Source organism: Pseudophryne corroboree, unplaced genomic scaffold, assembly GCF_028390025.1.
Source record: "Pseudophryne corroboree isolate aPseCor3 unplaced genomic scaffold, aPseCor3.hap2 scaffold_1238, whole genome shotgun sequence".
NCBI lineage: Eukaryota > Metazoa > Chordata > Amphibia > Anura > Myobatrachidae > Pseudophryne > Pseudophryne corroboree.
The window spans coordinates 121,814-146,100 of record NW_026967864.1 but is presented as its reverse complement, the minus strand read 5'-3'; the positions used below and the strand labels follow the sequence as shown (position 1 = coordinate 146,100).

Sequence of the window (24,287 nt, the reverse complement as noted above, 5' to 3'; positions counted from 1 at the left end):
ATTTGATACCCTGGCAAAAGAGGACCTGGAGTTCTCTCATTCGGTGCTGCAGAGTCATCCGCACTCTCCCGCCCGTTTGGGAGCTTTGGTATAATCCCCATGGTCCTTTCAGGAACCCCAGCATCCACTTAGGACGATAGAGAAAATAAGAATTTACTTACCGATAATTCTATTTCTCGGAGTCCGTAGTGGATGCTGGGCGCCCATCCCAAGTGCGGATTATCTGCAAGACTTGTACATAGTTATTGTTAACTATTTCGGGTTATTTTGTTTAGGGAGCCATCTTTCAGAGGCTCCTCTGTTATCATACTGTTAACTGGGTTTAGATCACAAGTTGTACGGTGTGATTGGTGTGGCTGGTATGAGTCTTACCCGGGATTCAAAATCCTCCCTTATTGTGTACGCTCGTCCGGGCACAGTACCTAACTGGAGTCTGGAGGAGGGTCATAGGGGGAGGAGCCAGTGCACACCACCTGACCTGTAAAAGCTTTACTTTTTGTGCCCTGTCTCCTGCGGAGCCGCTATTCCCCATGGTCCTTTCAGGAACCCCAGCATCCACTACGGACTCCGAGAAATAGAATTATCGGTAAGTAAATTCTTATTTTTACGAGTTGTAATTTTTTACGGCAGTGTTTTTTTTTTTTTTTTTGCTTTGCACTTCTTAGTAAATTACCGAGATTCATAGTTAAACAGCCGCGTTTTGACCGATGGTGTATTCATTCGTAATTTTTTGGTTGGACTTCCAAAAAATTACGAATGCCCTCATCACTGCCGTGATTATTGCTTAGTAAATTACCGAGATGACACTTTGATGAAAAAACGGCATCTCGGTCAAAATCGGGACCTTAGTAAATATACCCCACTGTGTGTCTCCTACAGATGGGCCCAGTAACAGAGATACCCCAGAGAGATGTCCCCGTCCTCTGTATTCCCAGGACTGTACAGAGGAGAATCACAGGACCCCGCAGGAGGATCAGGTAGGTGGGATTTAGGGACTCCCCAATATACCAAAGTGACTGTAACTATATGATCTGTAGAGGAGCTGTGTGTCTTATACACTGATATTATACTGTTTCACCTCAGTTTAATCTGACTGTATGCAAATGTCATAGTGTTTTTTTTTTATTTTATTTGTAGGTAGAATGTCTGTCTAATATTAAAACAGAAGATACAGAGGGAGAAGAAGAGACGTATGTGACTGATATAAAGGCAGAAGATAGAGAGGGAGAAGAAGAGACGTGTGTGACTGATATAAAGGCAGAAGATATAGAGGGAGAAGAAGAGACGTATGTGACTGATATGAAGGCAGAAGATATAGAGGGAGAAGAAGAGACGTATGTGACTGATATAAAGGCAGAAGATACAGAGGGAGAAGAAGAGACGTATGTGACTGATATGAAGGCAGAAGATACAGAGGGAGAAGAAGAGACGTATGTGAGGGGTGATCAGCAGTGTAAGGAGGAGGAGATCCCTACAGATATCAGCACAGGTGAGTAATAAACACTTATTACAGAAAAGAGTCACATATTCTCATTGCTCAGTCACTACAGCAATCTCTTATACTACACCCTCCTCTGTCAGTACAGACTAATGTGGAATATGTATTTCTGCTGCGGGGTACACTGGGCTCCACAGGGAATGACATTGGGATGTAGAGTAGGCTCTTGATCTGATGCACCAACAGGCTCAAAGCTTTGACCTTCTTCCCAGAATGCATAGCGCCATTCCTCTATAACCCCACCTTTGTGCACAGTAGCTCAGTTTTGTAGTTGGTGCCATGCAGTAAGCAGGCATACAACAGGGGGGCTGCAGCCCCAGGAAAAAGCTTTTTAAAGAAATTCACGCCTCACAAGAAGATGCTGGCTCGCTACCCCCTCGCTGCGGAGCTAAGTAAAAATTGGGAATCACACCCGCCAGTGGATTCGCAGGTGGCGCAGCTGGTGGTATCCTCAGCTCTGCCCGTAACTATTGTCACGTCCCTGAGAGAGCCGACGGATAAGCATGTGGAGGGTTGTTTAAAGGCAATTTACACTCTAAGTGGTGCTGCACATAGGGCCACCATTGCCGCAACATGGGCTGCAGACGCTGTGGAAGCGTGGGCTCAGGAGCTGGAGGCGGAGTTGCCGTCCAACACTTCTGATCATGCTAGACAATGCTTGTCGTATATTGTCACAGCGTGTCATTACATTAAGGAGGCGGCTTCGGATACAGGTATTCTGGCGGCCAAGGTTTCTACTACGTCCATACTGGCTCGCCGGATTCTATGGTTGCGGTCCTGGTCCGTGGATCTGTCTTCTAAGAAAACCCTGGAGGTACTCCCGTTTAAGGGAGACATTCTTTTCGGAGAAGACCTCAATAAGATAGTGGCTGACTTAGCTTCTGCTAAAACAACGTGTTTACCTAGTACTGCCCCTTCGGTGCCGAAGGCTAAGAGTACTCCCTTTTGTCCTTCAGGGTAAGCAAAGGGTCAGGCGTACTTGAAACAGGTACGCACTTCCAAACCAAATAAGCCCAAACTGGCTTGGGCTACCCGTCAACCTGCTTCCAAAACTAAAAAGCCTGCCGCATGGGGGATCCCAGGGTGGGGGGGGGGCGAATTCTAGGGTATACCCAGGAATGGTTGAAGACCACTTCCGATGCCTGCGTACGGGAAGTAGTCACTTGAGGTTACACCGTATCCTTCAAAAATCACCCCCACTCAGATTTTGCCTGACAGACATCCCTTCGGATCAGGTAAAGGCAAAAACTCTTAATTCGGTGGTACAGTCCCTACTGGACACAGGAGTGGTAGTACAGGTGCCTCTGGCTCAGAGAGGCAAGGGGTACTATTCACCGCTGTTCCTAGTCCCGAAACCGAATGGGTCTTCCCGGCCCATTCTCAACCTCAAGTCCTTGAACAAATTTGTGAAGGTCTCCAAGTTTCGTATGGAAACTCTTTGCTCTATTGTTCTGGCATTGGAACCTGGGGATTATATGGTCTCCCTGGATGTACAGGATGCTTAACTGCATATTCCCATTGCAATGTCGCATCAGCAATACCTGAGGTTTGCGGTTGGCAACCTCCATTACCAATTTTGGGCGTTACCCTTTGGTTTGACCACGGCTCCGCAAGTCTTCACCAAGGTTATGGTGGTCATGACGGCTGTGCTCCGCCGTCAAGGGGTCAGGATCCTACCATACCTGGACGACTTTTTGATCCTGGCAAATTCCCCAGAAACTCTCCTACGCCATCTGCATCTGACTATCCAGTTTCTGCAAGCCCACGGGTGGCTCATCAACTGGAAGAAATCTTCCCTGGTCCCTGCTTGGAGCATGGTGCACCTGTGGGCAGAGGCGGATTGGCCATAGGGCTTGCAGGGAAGATTCCCAGTGGGCCGACGCACCTCTGGGGCCTGTTTTTGTTTGAGGACATGTGGTCCTTTTTATAGACATAATGAATAAGATACAAAATAATTTGCATATATGAAAATGACTTTGCCACTTAGCCTGTGATTGCAGATGATCTAGTGTATGCTCTGTCTGCCTGCTTGGCTGACATATAAGATTGAGTGAATAGTGATTGGGATACGGTTGGTGTAATAAGCAAGAAAATATATCTACCTAAAGAATGATATAGTTTCCTAAATTCTGAAGGTGTATCATATAATGTGCTCATAATATTTAATTTTATTTATTTTTAACTTCCCCCTTGATGCTGGACATGCCCACTATCTGGAAAGTCTTGGGTGGAGGGTGCTGCTGCCATGGCCATGGCTAGACCTTACACCTCTGGTGCTGCACATGTGGGGCCACTAGTACATATTTTTCCAGGGATGCTTTTTGTTCCCAATCTGCTCCTGCCTGTGGGCGTTGTTGGACACTCACAACCAGCAGTTGTTTTTGTCTCAGGAGAAAGTCCTGAAGCTTCAGGACAGGATTCGATGCTTCCTATCTTGTCCGCAAGTGTCGATACATTCGGCAATGCAAGTGCTAGGTCTCATGTTGTCTGCTTTCAACATGGTGGAGTATGCTCAATTCCATTCCTGGCCCTCTGCAGAAGCTAATTCTTACCAAGTGGGACGGCTTGCCTCACCGGATCAGGTCTCAAATGATCTCCTTGTCTCCGGAGGTCCATCTGTCACTGAGCTGGTTGCTTCAGGACCAACGATTTAGCAGGGGTCGTCCCTTCTGGATCTCCAGCTGGGTCCTTCTGATGACTGATGCCAGTATGAGAGGGTTGGGGTGCTGTGTTGGAACAACACTCCCTTCAGGGTTGGTGGACCAAGGAGTTGTCTCTCCTCCTGATAAACATTCTGGAATTGCGGGCGGTGTTCAACTCATTGAACTTGGCCCTCATTTAATACAGAACAGACCTGTTCAAGTACAGTCGGACAACGCCACCACGGTGGCGTACATCAATCATCAAGGCGGCACTCAAAGCCACATGGCATTGAGGGAAGTATCACGGATTGTTCAGTGGGTGGAACGTCATCTGTCAGCCATATCGACGGTGTTCATTCCGGGGGTCCTAAACTGAGAAGCGGACTTTCTCATTTTACATGGCAGAGAGTGGAGCCTCCATCCAGAAGTGTTTCAACTCCTCGTGGACAAGTGGGGCCTTCCAGATGTGGACCTGATGGCATCTGGACACAATCACAAGGTTCTGGTCTTCAGAGCACGGACAAGGGATCCTCAAGCAGCGTTCGTGGACGCACTGGCAATTCCATGGAACTTTCGGCTGCCATACATGTTCCCTCCGGTGTCTCTCCTGCCCAGAGTAATAAGGAAGTTCAGGCAAGAAGGAGGAATCCTACTTCTGATCGCTCCAGCGTGGCCCAGATGGCATTGGTTCTCAGACCTTCAGGGTCTCTCGATAGAGAATCCCCTTCTACTTCCGCAGTGTCCAGATTTCCTCATTCAGGGCCCCTGTGTATATCAGGATTTAGCCCGATTGGCTTTGACGGCGTGGCTTTTGAAGCTTCCGTCTTGAAGGCCAAAGGATTTTCTGAGGCGGTCATTCAAACCATGTTGAAGGCCCGGAAACCGACCTCTGCTCGGATTTACCATAGGATCTGGAATTTTTACTGTGCTTGGTGCACCACTAACAATCATGATGCTTACAAGTTTAGTACGGCCAAACTTTTGGCCTTACTACAACAGGACCTGGACTTGGGCCTTCGTCTGGCCTCCATCAATGTTCATATTTCTGCCTTGTTGGTTTGGTTCCAGAGAAAAATTGCGACCTTACCTGATGTGCATACGTTCACTCAGGGTGTGTTGCAGATTCAACCTCCTTACATCCCGCCTGTGGCTCTTTGGGACCTGTCGGTGGTTCTGGAGGTGTTACAAGGGTCTCTGTTTGAGCCTCTTGAATCTGCAGACCTTAAGTGGCTTTCCCTTAAGGTATTGTTTCTGCTGGCTATTGCCTCTGCTAGACAGCTGTCTGATTTGGGTGCCTTGTCTTGTAGGTCCCCATATCTGATTTTTCACCGTGATCGGGCGGTTCTTAGAACACGTCCAGGGTATTTACTGAAGGTGGTTTCTTCTTTCCACCTTAATCAGGAGATCGTGGTTCCGGCCTTTGCCTCTCCTGACTTGAGAGTTCTTTGGATGTGGTATGGGCTCACTGTATCTATGTGAAGAGGACAGCTCCCATCGGGAAGTCTGATTCTCTCTTTGGTCTGTTTGGTTTTCACAAATGTGGCTGGCCAGCTCACAAGCAGACCCTGGCCAGATGGATTAGAATGGTGATTGCACATGCTTATGTACAGGCTGGCCTTCTAGCTCTTGCTATCATATAGGACCTTTCTACTCGGTCGGTTGGACCTTCTTGGGTGGCCCGCCGTGGTGCGACCCTTGAACAATTGTGCAAGGCGGCTACGTGGTCCTCAGTGAACACGTTCATAAGGTTCTATGCCTTTGATACTTCCGCCTCCTTCTATGCCTTTTGATACTTCCGCCTCCCAGGATGCTTCCTTTTGGACGCTGGGTTCTTGTGCCCGCTACAGTGCGTCCCCTCCGATAAGGAACTGCTTTAGGACATCCCCAATGTCATTCCCTGTGTACCCCGCAGCAGAAAACAAGATTTATGGTAAGAACTTATTGTTAAATCTCTTTCTGCGAGGTAAACTGGGCTCCACAGGGCGCCCACCCTGACGCACTTAGCCTTTTTGGGTTGGTATGGCATTAGCCGCTGACACTTTCTCCTGTCATGAGAATGTGTTGTGTGTGTGTGTGTGTGTGTGTGTGTGTGGCTACTAACAATTGTCTCTTTTCCTTGATACTGCATTGGACTGGTTAACAAAAACTAAGCTCCTGTGCACGGAGGCGGGGCTATAGAGCAGGCGGCGCTATGCTTTCTGGGAAGAAGGTCAAAGCTTTGAGCCTGTTGGTGCCTCGGATCAAGATCCTATTCTACACCCCAATGTAATTCCCTGTTGAGCCCAGTGTACCTCGCAGAAAGAGCTTTAACAACGGTAAGTTCTTACCATAAATCTCATTTGGAGTCAGGAGCCATCAGCCCCATTATACTCCTGCTCTCTTCCTCACATCATGTCACTGTGTGTTACCAGCCCAGAGATCTGACCAGTCTCCTCCCCACACTCTCTGGTGTATCTCATACATCAGGAGCCATCAGCCCCTATTATACTCCTGCTCTCCCCCTCGCATCATGTCACTGTGTGTTACCAGCCCAGAGATCTGACCAGTCTCCTCCTCACACTCTCTGGTGTATCTCATACATCAGGAGCCATCAGCCCCATTATACTCCTGCTCTCCCCCTCGCATCCTGTCACTGTGTGTTACCAGCCCAGAGATCTGACCAGTCTCCTCCCCACACTCTCTGGTGTATCTCATACATCAGGAGACATCAGCCCCTATTATACTCCTGCTCTCCCCCTCACATCATGTCACTGTGTTACCAGCCCAGAGATCTGACCAGTCTCCTCCCCACACTCTCTGGTGTATCTCATATATCAGGAGACATCAGCCTCTATTCTACTCCTGCTCTCCCCTCACATAATGTCACTGTGTGTTACCAGCTCAGAGATCTGACCAGTCTCCTCCCCACACTCTCTGGTGTATCTCATACATCAGGAGCCATCAGCCCCTATTATACTCCTGCTCTCCCCCTCACATCATGTCACTGTGTTACCAGCCCAGAGATCTGACCAGTCTCCTCCCCACACTCTCTGGTGTATCTCATATATCAGGAGACATCAGCCCCTATTATACTCCTGCTCTCCCCCTCACATCATGTCACTGTGTGTCACCAGCAGCCATACTGTGTGCTAGCAGTACCTCTGCCTATAGTATTACATGCCAGGTATTCAATGAGAGTGTCTCTATTAGCACATGCCAGTCTATATATAAACCACTCCTTTTTCTCATACGTCCTAGAGGATGCTGGGGGGGTTATCATAAAACCATGGGGTATAGACGGGATCCGCAGGAGACATGGGCACTTTAAGACTTTGAAAGGGTGTGAACTGGCTCCTCCCTATATGCCCCTCCTCCAGACCTCAGTATTAGAATTGTGCCCAGTGAGACTGGACGCACTACAGGGAGCTCTACAGAGTTTCTCTGAAAAGACTTTGTGTTAGGTTTTTTATGTTCAGGGAGGCTGCTGGCAACATTCTCCCTGCTTCGTGGGACTTAGGGGAGAGAAGTATGACCCACTTCCAGTGAATTCAATGGCTCTGCTTCTGGCTACAGGACACCATTAGCTCCTGAGGGTCTGATCGCTAGGTACGCCTAGATGCTCACTCCCGCAGCTTGCCGTCACCCCCTTTCAGAGCCAGAAGACAGGTGAGTAGCAGAAGAAAAGAAGACTTCAGCTTCACTGACGGCATTTTCTGAGGTACTGCGCAGCGGGCAGACGCTGCGTGCTGAGCTCCCACACACAGCACTACAGGGTGCAGGGCGCGGGGGGGGCACCCTGGGCAGCTAAAATCATCCTCATTATTCCACTGGCAAGAGGGGATATTAGTGCCACGGCACTGTCCTAACCCCCGCCAGTATAAATATCAGAAAATGCGAGACAGAAGCACGCCATTAAGGGTGCGGAGCTTCTTCCTCACAGCGCCATTTCTTCTCCGCAGGCTGCAGAGACGCTGGTCCTCCTCACACTGACAAGTACCAGGGGTACACAACGGAGGGGAGGCAGGTCAATTGGTGCAATATATATGTGACTGTAAAAGCGCTTTTGGTCTGAGGCAATTTCTTGGTGTTTTCAGACCCGTTGATTTAGCGCTGGGTTGTGAGCCCTCTGTGTCTCTCTGACAGACTTTACTGTGGGTCTGTCCCCTATATGCCCGGTGTGTCTGTGGGTGTTTGGTGCACGTGTGTCGACATGTCTGAGGCTGAAGGCTCTTCCCAGGAGGAGGCTGTATTGGGGACACAGACTGCTGCGGGGGTGACCCAGTCTGCACCGCCGACGCCGGATTGGGTAAATGTGTTGAACGCCTTGAATGCTAATGTGGCTCTTATTAGTAAGAGGCTGGATAAGTCTGAGTCTCAGACCCAGGCATGGAAGAAATCTGTAGAAGATATGTTATTGCAAAGTCGGGTCCCCTCAGGGTCACAAAAACGTACGTTGGCCCAGTTGGCAGACACTGATACCGACACACTCTGATTCCTGTGTCGACTATAGCGATTCCAGATTAGATCCAAAATTGGCAACTAGCATTCAATACATGATTGTGGCAGTTAAAGATGTATTACATATCACTGAGGACCCGGCTGTCTCTGATAAAAGGGCCTGTATGTATAAGGAAAGGAAACCTGAAGTGACGTTTCCTCCCTCTCATGAACTGAACACTCCATTTGAAAAGTCTGGGAAGGTCCTGACAAAAAGTTTCAGATTCCCAAAAGAATTACGGTAGCTTATCCGTTTCCCTCGGCGGATAGGGAAAAGTGGGAGTCACCCCCCGACTGTGGACAAGGCCTTGTCTAGGTTGACTAAAAAGGTGGCTCTTCCGTCACCTGACACTGCTTCCCTTAAGGATCCTGCAGATCGTAAACAAGAAACTACGTTAAAGTCCATTTATGCGACCACAGGTACGCTACTCAGACCTGTCATTGCATCTGTGTGGGTAAGTAGTGCTATCGAAAAAGTGGGCAGACAACTTGTCTTCTGAAATAGATACCCTAGATAGGGATAGCATCCTCTTAACGCTGGGTTATATCAAGGACGCTGCAGCATACCTTAAGGAAGCTGCGAGAGATGTTGGTCTATTGGGATCAAAGGCCAATGCCATGGCAGTCTCAGCTAGACGAGCGTTGTGGTTTCACCAATGGAATGCTGATGCTGATTCCAAGAAAAGTATGTAGTCTCTACCATATAAAGGTAAGGCCTTATTTGGTGACAGCCTTGATGATTTGGTATCTACAGCTACCGCAGGTAAGTCATCCTTTTTTCCTTATGTTCCTCCACAACAAAAGAAAACGCATCACTATCAGATGCAGTCCTTTTGGCCCAATAAATACAGAAAGGGCCGAGGTTCTTCCTTCCTTGCTGCTAGAGGAAGGGGAAGAGGTAAACGATCACCAGCCTTGTTAGGCTCCCAGGAGCAGAAGTCCTCCCAGGCATCTGCCAATTCCACCGCATGACGTTGGGGCTCCTATGCGGGAGTCCGCACCGGTGGGGGCACGTCTCGAACTCTTCAGTCAGTTTTGGGTTCGCTCAGACCTAGACCCATGGGTTTTACAAATGGTATCCCAAGGGTAGGTACAAGCTGGAGTTTTAAGACGTTTCCCTTCGCCGTTTTTTCAAATCTGCCTTACCAGCTTCTCTTCCGGACAGGGTGGTAGTTTGCGACACAATACAAAAGTTGTGTCAAAATCAAGTTATCGTCAGGGTTCCCCAGTCACAACAGGGAGAAGGTGTTTATTCGAGCCTGTTTGTGGTCCCGAAGCCGGACGGCTCGGTCAGACCAATCCTAAACCTGAAATCCCTAAATTTCTACCTAAAGAAATTCGAATTCAAGATGGAGTCTCTCGGAGCAGTGATCTCCAGTCTGGATGAAGGGGATTTTATGATGTCGGTGGACATAAAGGATGCCTACTTACATGTTCCCATTTATCCTCCGCATCAGGTTTACCTGAGGTTTGCAATTCTGGATTGTCATTACCAATTTCAAACGTTGCCGTTTGGTCTGTCCACGGCTCCAAGGATTTTCACCAAAGTGATGACGGAGATGATGGTTCTCCTTCGCAAGCAAGGACCCATACTTGGACGATCTCCTGATAAAGGCGAGATCCAGGAACCAGTTGGTGCAAAACGTTGCACTCTCCGTGACGGTTCTTCAGCAACATGGTTGGCCCCTAAACTTGCCAAAATCGCAGTTGATTCAGACGATGCGGTTGTCGTTTTTGGGAATGATATTGGACACAGAACTACAGAGAGTCTTTCTTCAGTGGACAAGGCTCTGGAACTTCAGAGTCTGGGCAAACAAATTCTGAAACCAGCAAGAGTGTCAATCCATCAATGCATTTGGTTGCTGGGGAAGATGGTTGTGGCCTACGAGGCCATTCAGTTTGGCAGGTTCCATGCCAGAGTGTTCCAGTGGGACCTGTTGGACAAGTGTTCCGGGTCCCACCTACACATACACCGGAGGATAATCCTGTCTTCCAAGACCAGGGTATAAATCCTGTGATGGCTGCACAGCTCTCACCTCATAGAGGGGCGCAGGTTCGGGAAACAGGACTGGATCCTGCTGACCACGGATGCAAGCCTCCGAGGCTGGGGGGGGTCAGTCACAATGGGAGAAAACTTCCATGGAAGATGGTCAAGTCAGGAAACTTGTCTCCACATAAATGTTCTGGAGTTGAGGGCCATTTACAACGGCCTTCTGCAAGCGGAACATCTTCGAGATCTGCCTGTACTGATCCAGTCGGACAATGTAACAGCAGTAGCGTACATAAACCGTCAGGGCGGAACGAAAATCAGAGCGGCAATGGCAGAAGCCACAAGGATTTTCCGCTGGGCGGAAAAGCATACAAGCGCTCTGTCAGCGATCTTCATTCCAGCAGTGGACAACTGGGAAGCAGACTTCCTCAACAGACACGGTCTCCATCAAGGAGAGTGGGGCCTCCACCAAGAAGTCTTCACAGAGGTGACAAGTCGTTGGGGAGTTCCTCAAGTAGACATGAGGGCATCTTGTCTCAACAAGAAGCTTCAGAGATATTGTTCCAGGTCAAGGGACCCTCAAGCAATTGCAGTGGATGCACTGGTGACACCGTGGGTGTTTCAATTGGTGTATGTATTCCCTCCACTTCCTCTCATTCCAGAGGTTCTAAAGATCATAAGAAGAACAAAGATCCGGCCGATCCTCATTGTCCCAGATTGGCCAAGGAGGGCTTGATATCCAGATCTTCAGGAATTACTCATAGGAGATCCCTGGCCTCTTCCTCTGCGCGAGGACCTGTTACAACAGGGGCCGTGCGTGTATCAGGACTTACCACAGCTACGTTCGACGGCATGGCGGTTGAGCGCAAAATCCTAGACCGTAAGTGTATTCCCAGTGAAGTCATTCCCACAATTATTCAGGCCAGAAAAGGGGTAACGTCTAAACATTACCACCGTATTTGGAGAAAATATGTTTCTTGGTGTGAATCCAAGGGGGCTCCTACGGAAGAGTTTCGGCTAGGATGTTTTCTCCATTTTCTACAAGCAGGTGTGGATGCGGGCCTAAAATTGGGCTCAATTAAGGTACAGATTTCAACCTTATCGGTTTTCTTTCAGAAACAATTGGCCTCCCTTCCAGAAGTTCAGACTTTCGGGAAAGGCGTGTTGCACATCCAACCTCCATTTGTGCCTCCAGTTGCACCATGGGATCTTAATGTGGTGTTGCAGTTCCTTCAATCACATTGGTTTGAACCTTTACGGACGATGGAGTTGAAATTCATCACCTGGAAAGTGGTCATCCTGTTGGCCTTGGCATCTGCAAGGCGGGTGTCTGAGTTAGCGGCCTTGTCTCACGAGCCCTTATTTGATCTTCCATGAAGATAGAGCTGAATTGAGGACACCTCAACAATTTCTACCGAAGGTGGTTTCCTCTTTCCACATGAACTAACCTATTGTGGTGCCTGTGGCTACTGACGCCTTCGCTGAGTCAAAATCTCTGGATGTGGTTAGAGGTTTGAAGATTTATGTCTCCAGAACGGCTCAGATTAGGAAAACAGAGGCTCTGTTTGTCGTGTATGCTCCCAACAAGGTTGGGTGTCCTGCTTCCAAGCAGATCATTGCACGCTGGATCTGTAACACGATTCAGCATGCTCAGTCCACGGCTGGATTGCCGTTACCAGAATCGGTGAAGGCCCATTCTACTAGAAAGGTGGCCTCATCCTGGGCGGCCTCGGCATTGCAACTTTGCCGAGCAGCTACTTGGTTGGGGTCAAACACATTAGCAAAGTTCTACAGTTTGACACCTTAGCCAATGAAGACCTTAAGTTTGGTCAGTCGGTGCTGCAGAGTCATCCGCACTCTCCCGCCCGTTCTAGAGCTTTGGTATAACCCCGTGGTTCTATGATGACCCCAGCATCCTCTAGGACGTATGAGAAAATAGGATTTTAATACCTACCGGTAAATCCTTTTCTCTTAGTCCGTAGAGGATGCTGGGCGCCCGTCCCAGTGTGTACTGTATCTGCAGTTATTAGTTGTGGTTACACACACGTTGTGTTACGTTATTGTCAGCATGTTGCTGCAATTGTTCATGCCGTTGGCTTGTGTTCTATTGAATGCCACGTTCTGCGGCATTCTTGAGGTGTGAGCTGGTAAGAATCTCGCCTTAGTTTAACAATAATTCCTTTCCTCGAAATGTCCGTCTCCCTGGGCACAGTTCCTATAACTGGAGTCTGGAGGAGGGGCATAGAGGGAGGAGCCAGTTCACACCCTTTCAAAGTCTTGAAGTGCCCATGTCTCCTGCGGATCCCGTCTATACCCCATGGTTCTATGATGACCCCAGCATCCTCTACGGACTAAGAGAAAAGGATTTACCGGTAGGTATTAAAATCCTATTTTCTCTAACATCCACAAGGGATACTGGGGACTTTGTAAGATGGGGTATAGAGGGGGTCCAAAGGAGCCGGTGTACTTTAGATTTCTTCCACTGGGTGTGCTTTCTTCCTCCCCTCTATGCCCCCTCCTGCAGCCAGTTTAGTAAAATGTGCCCTCAGGAGAGGATGCCACTCTGGAGCTCCAGAGAATTTTCTTCAGTTTATTTTAAACGTTGTTATTGTCGGTATGCTGTTTGGGCAACAGTATAACAGTATACCTGCACTGAGGGAGTTGGGGGAGTGGGGGCGGTTACCGGTCTCTTCAGGCGTCAGAGCCGCTTCCCCGCTGCAGGACCACCGTACTGAGAGGTTGTTGGTACCGCTGGGCATTGTGCATTAGCAAATGCAATCGCAGCATGTCGCACACCCCCTAACAATGCCGGGAGGTGAGAAGAGTGGTGAGTACAAACCGGGGGACCCGCTAGGGGGGTCCCCCGGCTGTTGCTGCAGCGCGATCACAGGAGCGGCATACGGACGCTCTACGGAGGGATCCGCTATAGCCCCCTGTGTACACTGGCAGCGGTGGTGGAAACAGGCATTCATGTTACGTTTTACACCTGTTAGGAGACATTTGCCAGTATAAATGTATAGCTCTGCCGCCATTACAGGGGGCGGAGCTTCCTTAGAGCGGGACCAGCTGCGTTTTGGCTCTTTCCTCTGCTTACAGCTGCAGCAGCAAGTACACACAGCCCCTCCAGACACTCAGGACACACAGGAAACTGGTACAGGGGTGTAAATAAAGGGAGAGACGCTATTATACACACTATAGTGTCCTGAAAAGGCTGTGGGTAAGGGTGGTTAGGGTTAGGCTGTGGGTAAGGGTGGTTAGGGTTAGGCTGTGGGTAAGGGTGGTTAGGGTTAGGCTGTGGGTAAGGGTGGTTAGGGTTGGGCTGTGGGTAAGGGTGGTTAGGGTTGGGCTGTGGGTAAGGGGGGTTAGGGTTGGGCTGTGGGTAAGGGGGGTTAGGGTTGGGCTGTGGGTAAAGGGGGTTAGGGTTGGGCTGTGGGTAAGGGGGGTTAGGGTTGGGCTGTGGGTAAGGGGGGTTAGGGTTGGGCTGTGGGTAAGGGGGGTTAGGGTTGGGCTGTGGGTAAGGGGGGTTAGGGTTGGGCTGTGGGTAAGGGGGGTTAGGGTTGGGTTGTGGGTAAGGGGGGTTAGGTTTAGGCACTGCTGGGGGGAGGTTAGGGTTAGGTTGTGGGTAAGGGGGGTTAGGTTTAGGCACTGCTGGGGGGAGGTTAGGGTTAGGCTGTGGGTAAGGGGGGTTAGGTTTAGGCACTGCTGGGGGGAGGTTAGGGTTAGGCTGTGGGTAAGGGGCGTTAGGTTTAGGCACTGCTGGGGGGAGGTTAGGGTTAGGCTGTGGGTAAGGGGGGTTAGGTTTAGGCACTGCTGGGGGGAGGTTAGGGTTAGGCTGTGGGTAAGGGGGTTAGGTTTAGGCACTGCTGGGGGGAGGTTAGGGTTAGGTTGTGGGTAAGGAGGGTTAGGTTTAGGCACTGCTGGGGGGAGGTTAGGGTTAGGTTGTGGGTAAGGGAGGTTAGGCACGGCTGGGGGGAGGTTAGGGTTAGGCTGTGGGTAAGTGGGGTTAGGTTTAGGCACTGCTGGGGGGAGGTTAGGGTTAGGCTGTGGGTAAGGGGGGTTAGGTTTAGGCACTGCTGGGGGGAGGTTAGGGTTGGGCTGTGGGTAAGGGGGTTAGGTTTAGGCACTGCTGGGGAGAGGTTAGGGTTAGGCTGTGGGTAAGGGGCGTTAGGTTTAGGCACTGCTGGGGGTAGGTTAGGGTTAGGCTGTGGGTAAGGGGGTTAGGTTTAGGCACTGCTGGGGGGAGGTTAGGTTTAGGCTGTGGGTAAGGGGGTTAGGTTTAGGCACTGCTGGGGGGAGGTTAGGTTTAGGCTGTGGGTAAGGGGCGTTAGGTTTAGGCACTGCTGGGGGGAAGTTAGGGTTAGGCTGTGGGTAAAGGGGGTTAGGGTTAGGCTGTGGGTAAGGGGGGTTAGGGTTAGGCTGTGGGTAAGGGGCGTTAGGTTTAGGCACTGCTGGGGGTAGGTTAGGGTTAGGCTGTGGGTAAGGGGGTTAGGTTTAGGCACTGCTGGGGGGAGGTTAGGGTTAGGCTGTGGGTAAGGGGGTTAGGTTTAGGCACTGCTGGGGAGAGGTTAGGGTTAGGCTGTGGGTAAGGGGCGTTAGGTTTAGGCACTGCTGGGGGTAGGTTAGGGTTAGGCTGTGGGTAAGGGGGTTAGGTTTAGGCACTGCTGGGGGGAGGTTAGGTTTAGGCTGTGGGTAAGGGGGTTAGGTTTAGGCACTGCTGGGGGGAGGTTAGGTTTAGGCTGTGGGTAAGGGGCGTTAGGTTTAGGCACTGCTGGGGGGAAGTTAGGGTTAGGCTGTGGGTAAAGGGGGTTAGGGTTAGGCTGTGGGTAAGGGGGGTTAGGGTTAGGCTGTGGGTAAGGGGGGATAGGGTTAGGCACTGCTGGGGGGAGGTTAGGGTTAGGCTGTTGGTAAGGGGGGTTAGGTTTAGGCATTGCTGGGGGGAGGTTATAGTTAGGCTGTGGGTAAGGGGGGTTAGGGTTAGGCACTGCTGGGGGGAGGTAAGGGTTAGGCAGTGGGTAAGGGGGTTAGGTGTCGGCAGTGCTGGGGGGAGGTTAGGGTTAGGCTGTGAGTGGGAGGGTTAGGTGTTGGCAGTGCTGCAATTGGGATGCCGGTGTGTCTTCTCATTTCTAGCCTTATATGATGTTGCCCGGGCTCAGATCACTTGTATAAATGCTTTTGACTGAAGAAGTAGCGGGTGCACCACAGGTAGCAGCAGTGCCTGCACAATTGATTCATGTTATAGTCTCATAGATCCTTAGCTTGGTCTATTTGTGAATGGCGCTGGGAATATCAGGGAAACTTACTGTAGTGGATGCCTGAAACAACCACTGAGGTCGGGCTACAAGCCCATGACACTCCCAGAAGACACACAAGGCATGCAAGGAAAGCCACCACCCAAGTTCAGCCACCCGCTCCTAGGCTACTTACCCTACACCACAGCACTTACGCTGTCACCGGCGCTCACCTCCCGCCCGCAGCACAGCGTAGAGCAGCCGTAGAGCCGTCTTCATTCTCTGCCCGGCCCCTGTGTGAATCCGCGGCTGCATGTGACCAGGAGGGGGAGGCACCACCAGAGGACTGGTAGTGGTAAGGCTCCACCTCCTCTTTACAGGCAGGAAGCGCAGTTAATTGAGAGCCATGAATTGGTTGCAGCGGAGCGCGTCCTCGGGGATCCACACGTTTTTGAAAAGTGAGTCCCCGTCCTCCGATCTGGGTAAAATACGCGCTATAGAGCGTATTTGCAAACACTGTGTATATGTGTGTGTGTGTATGTATGTGTGTATATATATATATATATATATATGTATGTGTGTGTATATATATATATATATATATATATATATATATATATATATATATTTATTTATTTATTAAGCAACAATGTGGGTCATTCCGAGTTGTTTGCAAGCAGCTTTCGTTCGCTGCGCAGCGATCATGCAAAAAAATCGGCACTTCTGCGCATGCGTATGCGGTGCAATGCGCACGCACGGCGTTCTTTAACAACGATTGATGTAGTTTCACACAAGGTATAGCGACACTTTTCAGTCGCACTGCTGGCCGCAGAGTGATTGACAGGAAGAGGGCATTACTGGGTGTCAACTGACCGTTTTCGGGGAGTGTTCAAAAAAACGCAGGCGTGCCAGGAAAAATGCAGGTGTAGCTGGCCGAACGCAGGGCGTGTTTGTGACATCAAAACAGGAACTGAACAGTCTGAAGTGATCGCAAGCTAAGACTGCACAAAAAAATATTGTAGCCGCGCTGCGTTCCTTTCGATCGCACTTCTGCTAAGCTAACATAAACTCCCAGAGAGCGGCGGCTTAGCGTTTGCACGGCTGCTAAAAACAGCTAGCGAATTAACAACTCGGAATGAGGGCCAATGTGTATAGTGTATTTGAATTGTATTTAAGGTGGAATGCACTTGTTTGTGTGTCCCAGGAGGGGGGAATCCATAACTGTGTAGGCCAGGCATGTCCAAACTGCTGCCCTCCAGCTGTTGAGAAACTACACATCCCAGCATGCCCTGACACAGCTTTAGCATTCTCTGACAGCAAAACTGTCAGGGCATGCTGGGATATGTAGTTTCACAACAGCTGGAGGGCCGCAATTTGGACATGCCTGGTGTAGGCTGGTGGATTCCCCTAGTACTTTCCCCCCAAAATGGAATGCCTTCCTCTCTAGCCTCCCACATGGAAGTATCATGAGGAGAGAGAGGAGCAGCTCAGCTTTAAAACAAGCTGAGTGGTTTTCTGGAGCTCCTTAGGGATCACCTTTGGTGGGCAGGAAAGCCTGACCTGGGATCTAGGCTGCCCATCTCTGGAGCCCAATTTTAGACTGGAGATGGTGAGCTGGGTACCCGGGCAGATTCCTGGAAGTAGTTTAGATGGGAAAACTTCCCCCAGCCTAGACTGAGCGTCACCAGGGTGGATACCAACCCTCCAGGATGGGACGGTCAAAGGAGAGCGACTACTCCCCACCGTCCGTAGAGGACAATGATAGCTGTGCATGTGGCCAAGGCATGCACATCACATGGGTAAACAATGATTGGTTGAGAACAGCACGGTGGACTTGCCCCCTGTGGTATGTGTATTGGCGTAAGATAAAAAGAAGAGGCCTGTTAGCCTCCAGAGGTATTATACTATTTTCACTCTGCTGTAAACATCTTGCTGTATTGCTGTTGCCACTAGCAATAGGGAACAGTCTTTTTTAAGACTGGGTGAATAAACATCTGCCTCAAGATGACCGCTTCATCTTGTGATCTGCAGTGCTATGCCAAACATAGTTCCGTTTTCCGGTTGTCCAGGGTGCACTCAGCGTCTCCAAGCTTCGCCTCCCGCCAGCTACTGTGCAGAGGCCAAGTCCAGCGACTAGTGGTGATTCGTCGACACCACACAGGTGTGGAAAGATAGCGTATAGACACATACAGAGCAGTACCATGGTTCCAGACTCCATAGCGACAAGGATTCTGGTGGTGGCAGTGTAGTACCTGCCCATTACGCAGTGGGTGGAGTCAGTAATAGGCGGTTACTAATGGTAATTGGGAATCCCCTAATTGGCCAGATCCCGTGTGACCTAAACATCCATTCTGTGACTGGAGCAGGACGCAAGGCAGGGTGAGGGCTTTCGTACAGAACCATCCAGTCACAGAAATTGCTGGCATAGCGGTGGGATAATCCTAGGTGGCTTTTCGGTCACCTGATTGGAGAAGCCGAGTTAGGAGAGGAGTAACTGCACTGCAGGAGAACGCACAAGATGGCAGTCTTCAGTGGAATGTCAAAGGACGATCTGGAGATCGTGTATCAGGAGAAGGGTGTGGATATCCCTTTCAATGTGTCCAGAAGCATCATGAGGGCGGCACTCGTGAGCTTGGCGGAGTCCCGCTGGGCGGAGGTAGAGTACTAAGGGCGTTGGCATTGAAGAGGGCGGCCTACCAGTGGACCTTTGTACAGAACCGGTGAGACCCACAAGCCCCAGCCTCTCTATTAGCAGCAGCCATGTTTCATACCTAGCAGGGCCGGAGGTCCAACGTCCCAGGTGGGGCGACACGGATACCTTAGCAGATCGGCTAGTGGAATTTGGAGAAAGGGCAACGGAGCAAGAGTGCTTGATCATCACCTCACTTCCCAATATCACTGCCGGGTTCCGGTGACTGTGCGCAGCCTGTTCTGCCCCCAGCAGTAGCGGAAGAGCCAGTGCTCCCACCTGAGGCAAAAGTGCCTCCAAGTCAGCTATCCGGAGCGTGCAGGAAAGACTGGGCACACTTAGCTCCAGAATACAGCCCGTGGCTTCAGCTGCGTCACTAGGCTGCGGCAGTGAACGGTGCCCGGACTGAGCGGAGTGAGCGGCTTTAGGGCAGGAGAAGTGGGGGACTTAATAGATTGTTTCTTGCCTCCAGTGGTGGCCGACAGCTATCAGGTAGGGTAGATAAGAAGCCACGTAGTAATAAAAGCTCCAGAAAGCATGTCTGGATGGACTCAGGCCCCTCTTATTTATTATTTTATATACTAACAGGGGTGACAGGTGTGGTACATCCCTGCAAAGGCAGATCCAATCTCTTTCTCATCAGACTCTGCTGTCTTCCCTGCAATCTCACTCAGATGTTCACTGCTGCCAGTAGCACACGTATGAGAAACAGAAGTATGGCGGCAGCTGTATAGATCCTGATATGTAATTCTCTATATCATACTTACTGTACACACATCATCCTTATTACTATTGAGAGAATAGAGGTAAGACACTGATGATGGGGGGTGTAAAAGTGGATTATAACCTGGAAGATGATGATGATTACAGGGTATTATATGGTGTATTGCATGTAAGTTACCTTGTTCCACACGTACTCTGCTGTAGCAATATACCTTATATAAGGGCGAGTAACACATGTACAGGCTTACCAGCATATGAGCACACACATAAAGGAATGCTACCTTACCAATGCTTCCAGGAGTAACGTTAGGAGACATTTCTCTGATCCATCAGCTCATATGACTGATGTTATTGTTCATCTAGAATCTCCAATTCATACGATGTGTTCCCCATCCATTGTTTTACATTGGTGCTGACATAGGACTTAGCGAGTGACTACATCTCCATTCATTTATACTTCATGGTTAGTTACAAGTACAAGAGAGAGAGATATCTAAGTCTTATTATAATATTACATTTGTTATTGTGTGTTCTCATTTTTGTATTTCCATAATGTATTTTATTTCCAGCAGATGGACACACAAGCAGGAATATCTCAGAAGGACGTCTAATGTTATCCCCGGATTGTGACATAAAAGATGACAGTAGACAGGATTCTCCAGGAAATAATCCCATTACCCCAATTATACATCCAGCTCTATCATCTGATCCCCCTGATCCTGGGAAATGTTCTCCTGATCACTCTGATATTGGAGCATTTGTTACAGCTCTGAGAGTAGATACAGTGTTTCCCTGTTCTATAGATGCCAAATGTTTTACACAGAACACAAAGCTTATTACCCATCAGCCAGCTAAGGCAGCTGAGAGGCAATTTCCATGTTCTGAGTGTGGAAAATGTTTTACATATAAATCATATCTTGTTAGACATCAGAGACGTCACACAGGTGAGAGGCCATTTCCATGTTCTGAGTGTGGAAAATGTTTTACATACAAATCAGCTCTTGTTAGACATCAGAGAAGTCACACAGGTGAGAGGCCATTTCCATGTTCTGACTGTGGAAAATGTTTTGCACGGAAATCACATCTTGTTACACATCAGCAAAGTCACACAGGTGAGAAGCCATTTCCATGTTCTGAGTGTGGGAAATGTTTTGGTCGGAAATCACAACTTGTTATACATCAGAGAACTCACACAGGTGAGGGGCCATTTCCATGTTCTGACTGTGGAAAATGTTTTACTTGGAAATCATGTCTTGTTAGACATCAGCAAAGTCACACAGGTGAGAAGCCATTTCCATGTTCTGAGTGTGGGAAATGTTTTGGCCGGAAATCACAACTTGTTATACATCAGAGAACTCACACAGGTGAGAGGCTATTTCCATGTTCTGACTGTGGAAAATGTTTTACTTGGAGATCAAGTCTTGTTACACATCAGCAAAGTCACACAGGTGAGAAGCCATTTCCATGTTCTGAGTGTGGGAAATGTTTTGCCCGGAAATCACATCTTGTTATACATCAGAGAAGTCACACAGGGGAGAAGCCATTTCTATGTTCTGAGTGTGGGAAATGTTTTGCAGTCAAACCAGAGCTTGTTAGACATCAGAGAAGTCACACAGGTGAGAAGCCGTTTCCATGTTCTGAGTGTGGGAAATGTTTTGCAGACAAACCAGGGCTTGTTGGACATCAGAGAAGTCACACAGGTGAGAAGCCATTTTCTTGCTCTGAGTGTGAGAAATGTTTTTCACGGAAATCACATCTTGTTGATCATCAGCGAAGTCACACAGGTGAGAAGCCATTTCCATGTCCTGAGTGTGGGAAATGTTTTGCAGACAAATTACATCTTGTTAGCCATCAGAGAAGTCACACAGGTGAGAAGCCATTTTCTTGCTCTGAGTGTGAGAAATGTTTTGCCCAGAAATCACAACTTGTTAGACATCAGCTAAGTCACACAGGTGAGAGGCCATTTCCATGTTCTGAGTGTGGGAAATGTTTTGCCCTGAAATCAGATCTTGTTAAACATCAGAGAAGTCACACAGGTGAGAAGCCATATTCTTGCTCTGAGTGTGGGAAATGTTTTACACAGAACTCATATCTTGTTATACATCACAGAAGTCACACAGGTGAGAAGCCATTTCCATGTTCTGAGTGTGGGAAATGTTTTGGCCGGAAATCACAACTTGTTATACATCAGAGAACTCACACAGGTGAGAGGCTATTTCCATGTTCTGACTGTGGGAAATGTTTTAGACAGAAATCACATCTTGTTACACACCAGAGAAATCACACAGGTGAGAAGCCATTTTAATCTTCTGGAGTATACTTATTATTGCCATGCGTTGTTCTTCAAGGTTCTTATCCTATGTCCTGTGCTTTTTGCAATATACATGCAACCACTGGGTGAAATAATCAGCTGTCATGCCCTCATCTACCACTGCCTACAGATGGTCTGTCTTTTGTTCTGGGTACTGAGAACCCAGTACCAATCCTAAATGTCTAGCTGAGCTCCAGGTGTGGGTGTTGCCAGCGGGCTGTGACTTAATCCAGGTGAAACAGGTCCTTATGCTAGCTCACCAACAAAGGACAGGGCTACAGCTCAGCTTTGTTACCAACCAGACTTACGCTTGGGGGTTCAGGTTTACATAATGCTGATCCTGTGCAGAATCTTGGTGTCCTGGATGGTAGAGTGACACTTAGACATCAGGTATCTGCCACAATCAGATCCTCATCTGAGGAACATAGTCAGACTCCAGCACTTATTTCCCTCAGAAGATCTACCTACAGTCATACATGCACTTTTATCATCACACATAGACTACTGCAATGTCCTCTACCTGGGTCTCCCAGCAAAAGAATTGCACCGCTTGTAGCTTGTAGAGAATGCAGCAGCCAGGCTGTTACCTAACCAGCCCGTTCCTGCCACATAACACCCATTCTCTACTCCCTTCACCGGCTGCCTGTAAGATGGTGACTCTGGGCCTAATTCAGGTTGGACTACAGTGTGTGATCCAAACGGAATTATTGAGAAAAACTTGCGGACGCATGCGCAGCGCCCGTCCTGCGTATGCACCTGCATTCTCTACAGGGGGCTGTAGGAAATGTGATTGCTTCTTGTTAAACAGGCAGAGGCGGTCACGGGGTGGGGGGTAAAGCTCCATTTCCAGTGAGAAGATGGAGCGTTACAAGTGCGGTGTTGCGAGAAAGGGAGGCGGACAAACGGTCATGTTCACTGTGGCTGCATGGCATCACACGCAGCCATCGCAATCTAGAAGAACGCGGTGGGGATCCTGCAGGCACAGCTAAGCTGGCAGGATGCTTCACTAGTTTCTAAGATGAAGCAGAAATTGTGGAGCGATCGCAATTTCTGCTTCATAAAGGGGGGAGGCGCCGGTCAGCATACTAGGCTGCCTCGCCCTGCGATGGGCGGCCCCCAGCACGCTAGAAAAAGGATTGCTAATTAGCAGCATCTGCTATCCTTACTGACTTACTGTAGGCCCCTATTACATAATCTTACTGACTCTCCCAGCCCTACATGACCAGGGTCAATGTACCAGAAGCAGCTTCTGCCTCCTTACTGACTTACTGTAGGCCCCTATTACACAATCTTACTGACTCTCCCAGCCCTACATGACCAGGGTCCATGTACCAGAAGCAGCTTCTGCCTCCTTACTGACTTACTGTAGGCCCCTATTACACAATCTTACTGACTCTCCCAGCCCTACATGACCAGGGTCCATGTACCAGAAGCAGCTTCTGCCTCCTTACTGACTTACTGTAGGCCCCTATTACATAATCTTACTGACTCTCCCAGCCCTACATGACCAGGGTCCATGTGCCAGAAGCAGCTTCTGCCTCCTTACTGACTTACTGTAGGCCCCTATTACACAATCTTACTGACTCTCCCAGCCCTACATGACCAGGGTCCATGTACCAGAAGCAGCTTCTGCCTCCTTACTGACTTACTGTAGGCCCCTATTACACAATCTTACTGAATCTCCCAGCCCTACATGACCAGGGTCCATGTACCAGAAGCAGCTTCTGCCTCCTTACTGACTTACTGTAGGCCCCTATTACACAATCTTACTGACTCTCCCAGCCCTACATGACCAGGGTCCATGTACCAGAAGCAGCTTCTGCTTCCTTACTGACTTACTGTAGGCCCCTATTACATAATCTTACTGACTCTCCCAGCCCTACATGACCAGGGTCCATGTACCAGAAGCAGCTTCTGCCTCCTTACTGACTTACTGTAGGCCCCTATTACATAATCTTACTGACTCTCCCAGCCCTACATGACCAGGGTCCATGTACCAGAAGCAGCTTCTGCCTCCTTACTGACTTACTGTAGACCCCTATTACACAATCTTACTGACTCTCCCAGCCCTACATGACCAGGGTCCATGTACCAGAAGCAGCTTCTGCCTCCTTACTGACTTACTGTAGGCCCCTATTACATAATCTTACTGACTCTCCCAGCCCTACATGACCGGGGTCCATGTACCAGAAGCAGCTTCTGCCTCCTTACTGACTTACTGTAGGCCCCTATTACATAATCTTACTGACTCTCCCAGCCCTACATGACCGGGGTCCATGTACCAGAAGCAGCTTCTGCCTCCTTACTGACTTACTGTAGGCACCTATTACATAATCTTACTGACTCTCCCAGCCCTACATGACCAGGGTCCATGTACCAGAAACAGCTTCTGCCTCCTTACTGACTTACTGTAGGCCCCTATTACATAATCTTACTGACTCTCCCAGCCCTACATGACCAGGGTCCATGTACCAGAAGCAGCTTCTGCCTCCTTACTGACTTACTGTAGTTCCCTATTACAGAATCTTACTGACTCTCCCAGCCCTACATGACCAGGGTCCATGTACCAGAAGCAGCTTCTGCCTCCTTACTGACTTACTGTAGGCCCCTATTACATAATCTTACTGACTCTCCCAGCCCTACATGACCAGGGTCCATGTACCAGAAGCAGCTTCTGCCTCCTTACTGACTTACTGTAGTCCCCTATTACATAATCTTACTGACTCTCCC

The 24,287-nt window shown here is 49.2% G+C and overlaps 1 protein-coding gene across 1 annotated transcript; it reads left to right on the top strand.

Moving 5' to 3' along the window:
* Positions 1 to 1,401: 1,401 nt before the first annotated feature.
* Positions 1,402 to 22,869, top strand: LOC134993041 (zinc finger protein OZF-like). The gene is made up of 2 exons (XM_063950834.1): positions 1,402 to 1,489; positions 19,819 to 22,869. The coding sequence occupies exon 2, from the start codon at positions 19,857 to 19,859 to the stop codon at positions 21,549 to 21,551; it is 1,695 nt and encodes a 564-aa protein (XP_063806904.1). The 5' UTR covers positions 1,402 to 1,489; positions 19,819 to 19,856; the 3' UTR covers positions 21,552 to 22,869.
* Positions 22,870 to 24,287: the final 1,418 nt, after the last annotated feature.

Bases quoted from the DNA above. Each gene is read 5' to 3' on its own strand.
- LOC134993041 (XM_063950834.1), top strand. From the start codon at position 19,857: ATGTTATCCCCGGATTGTGACATAAAAGATGACAGTAGACAGGATTCT.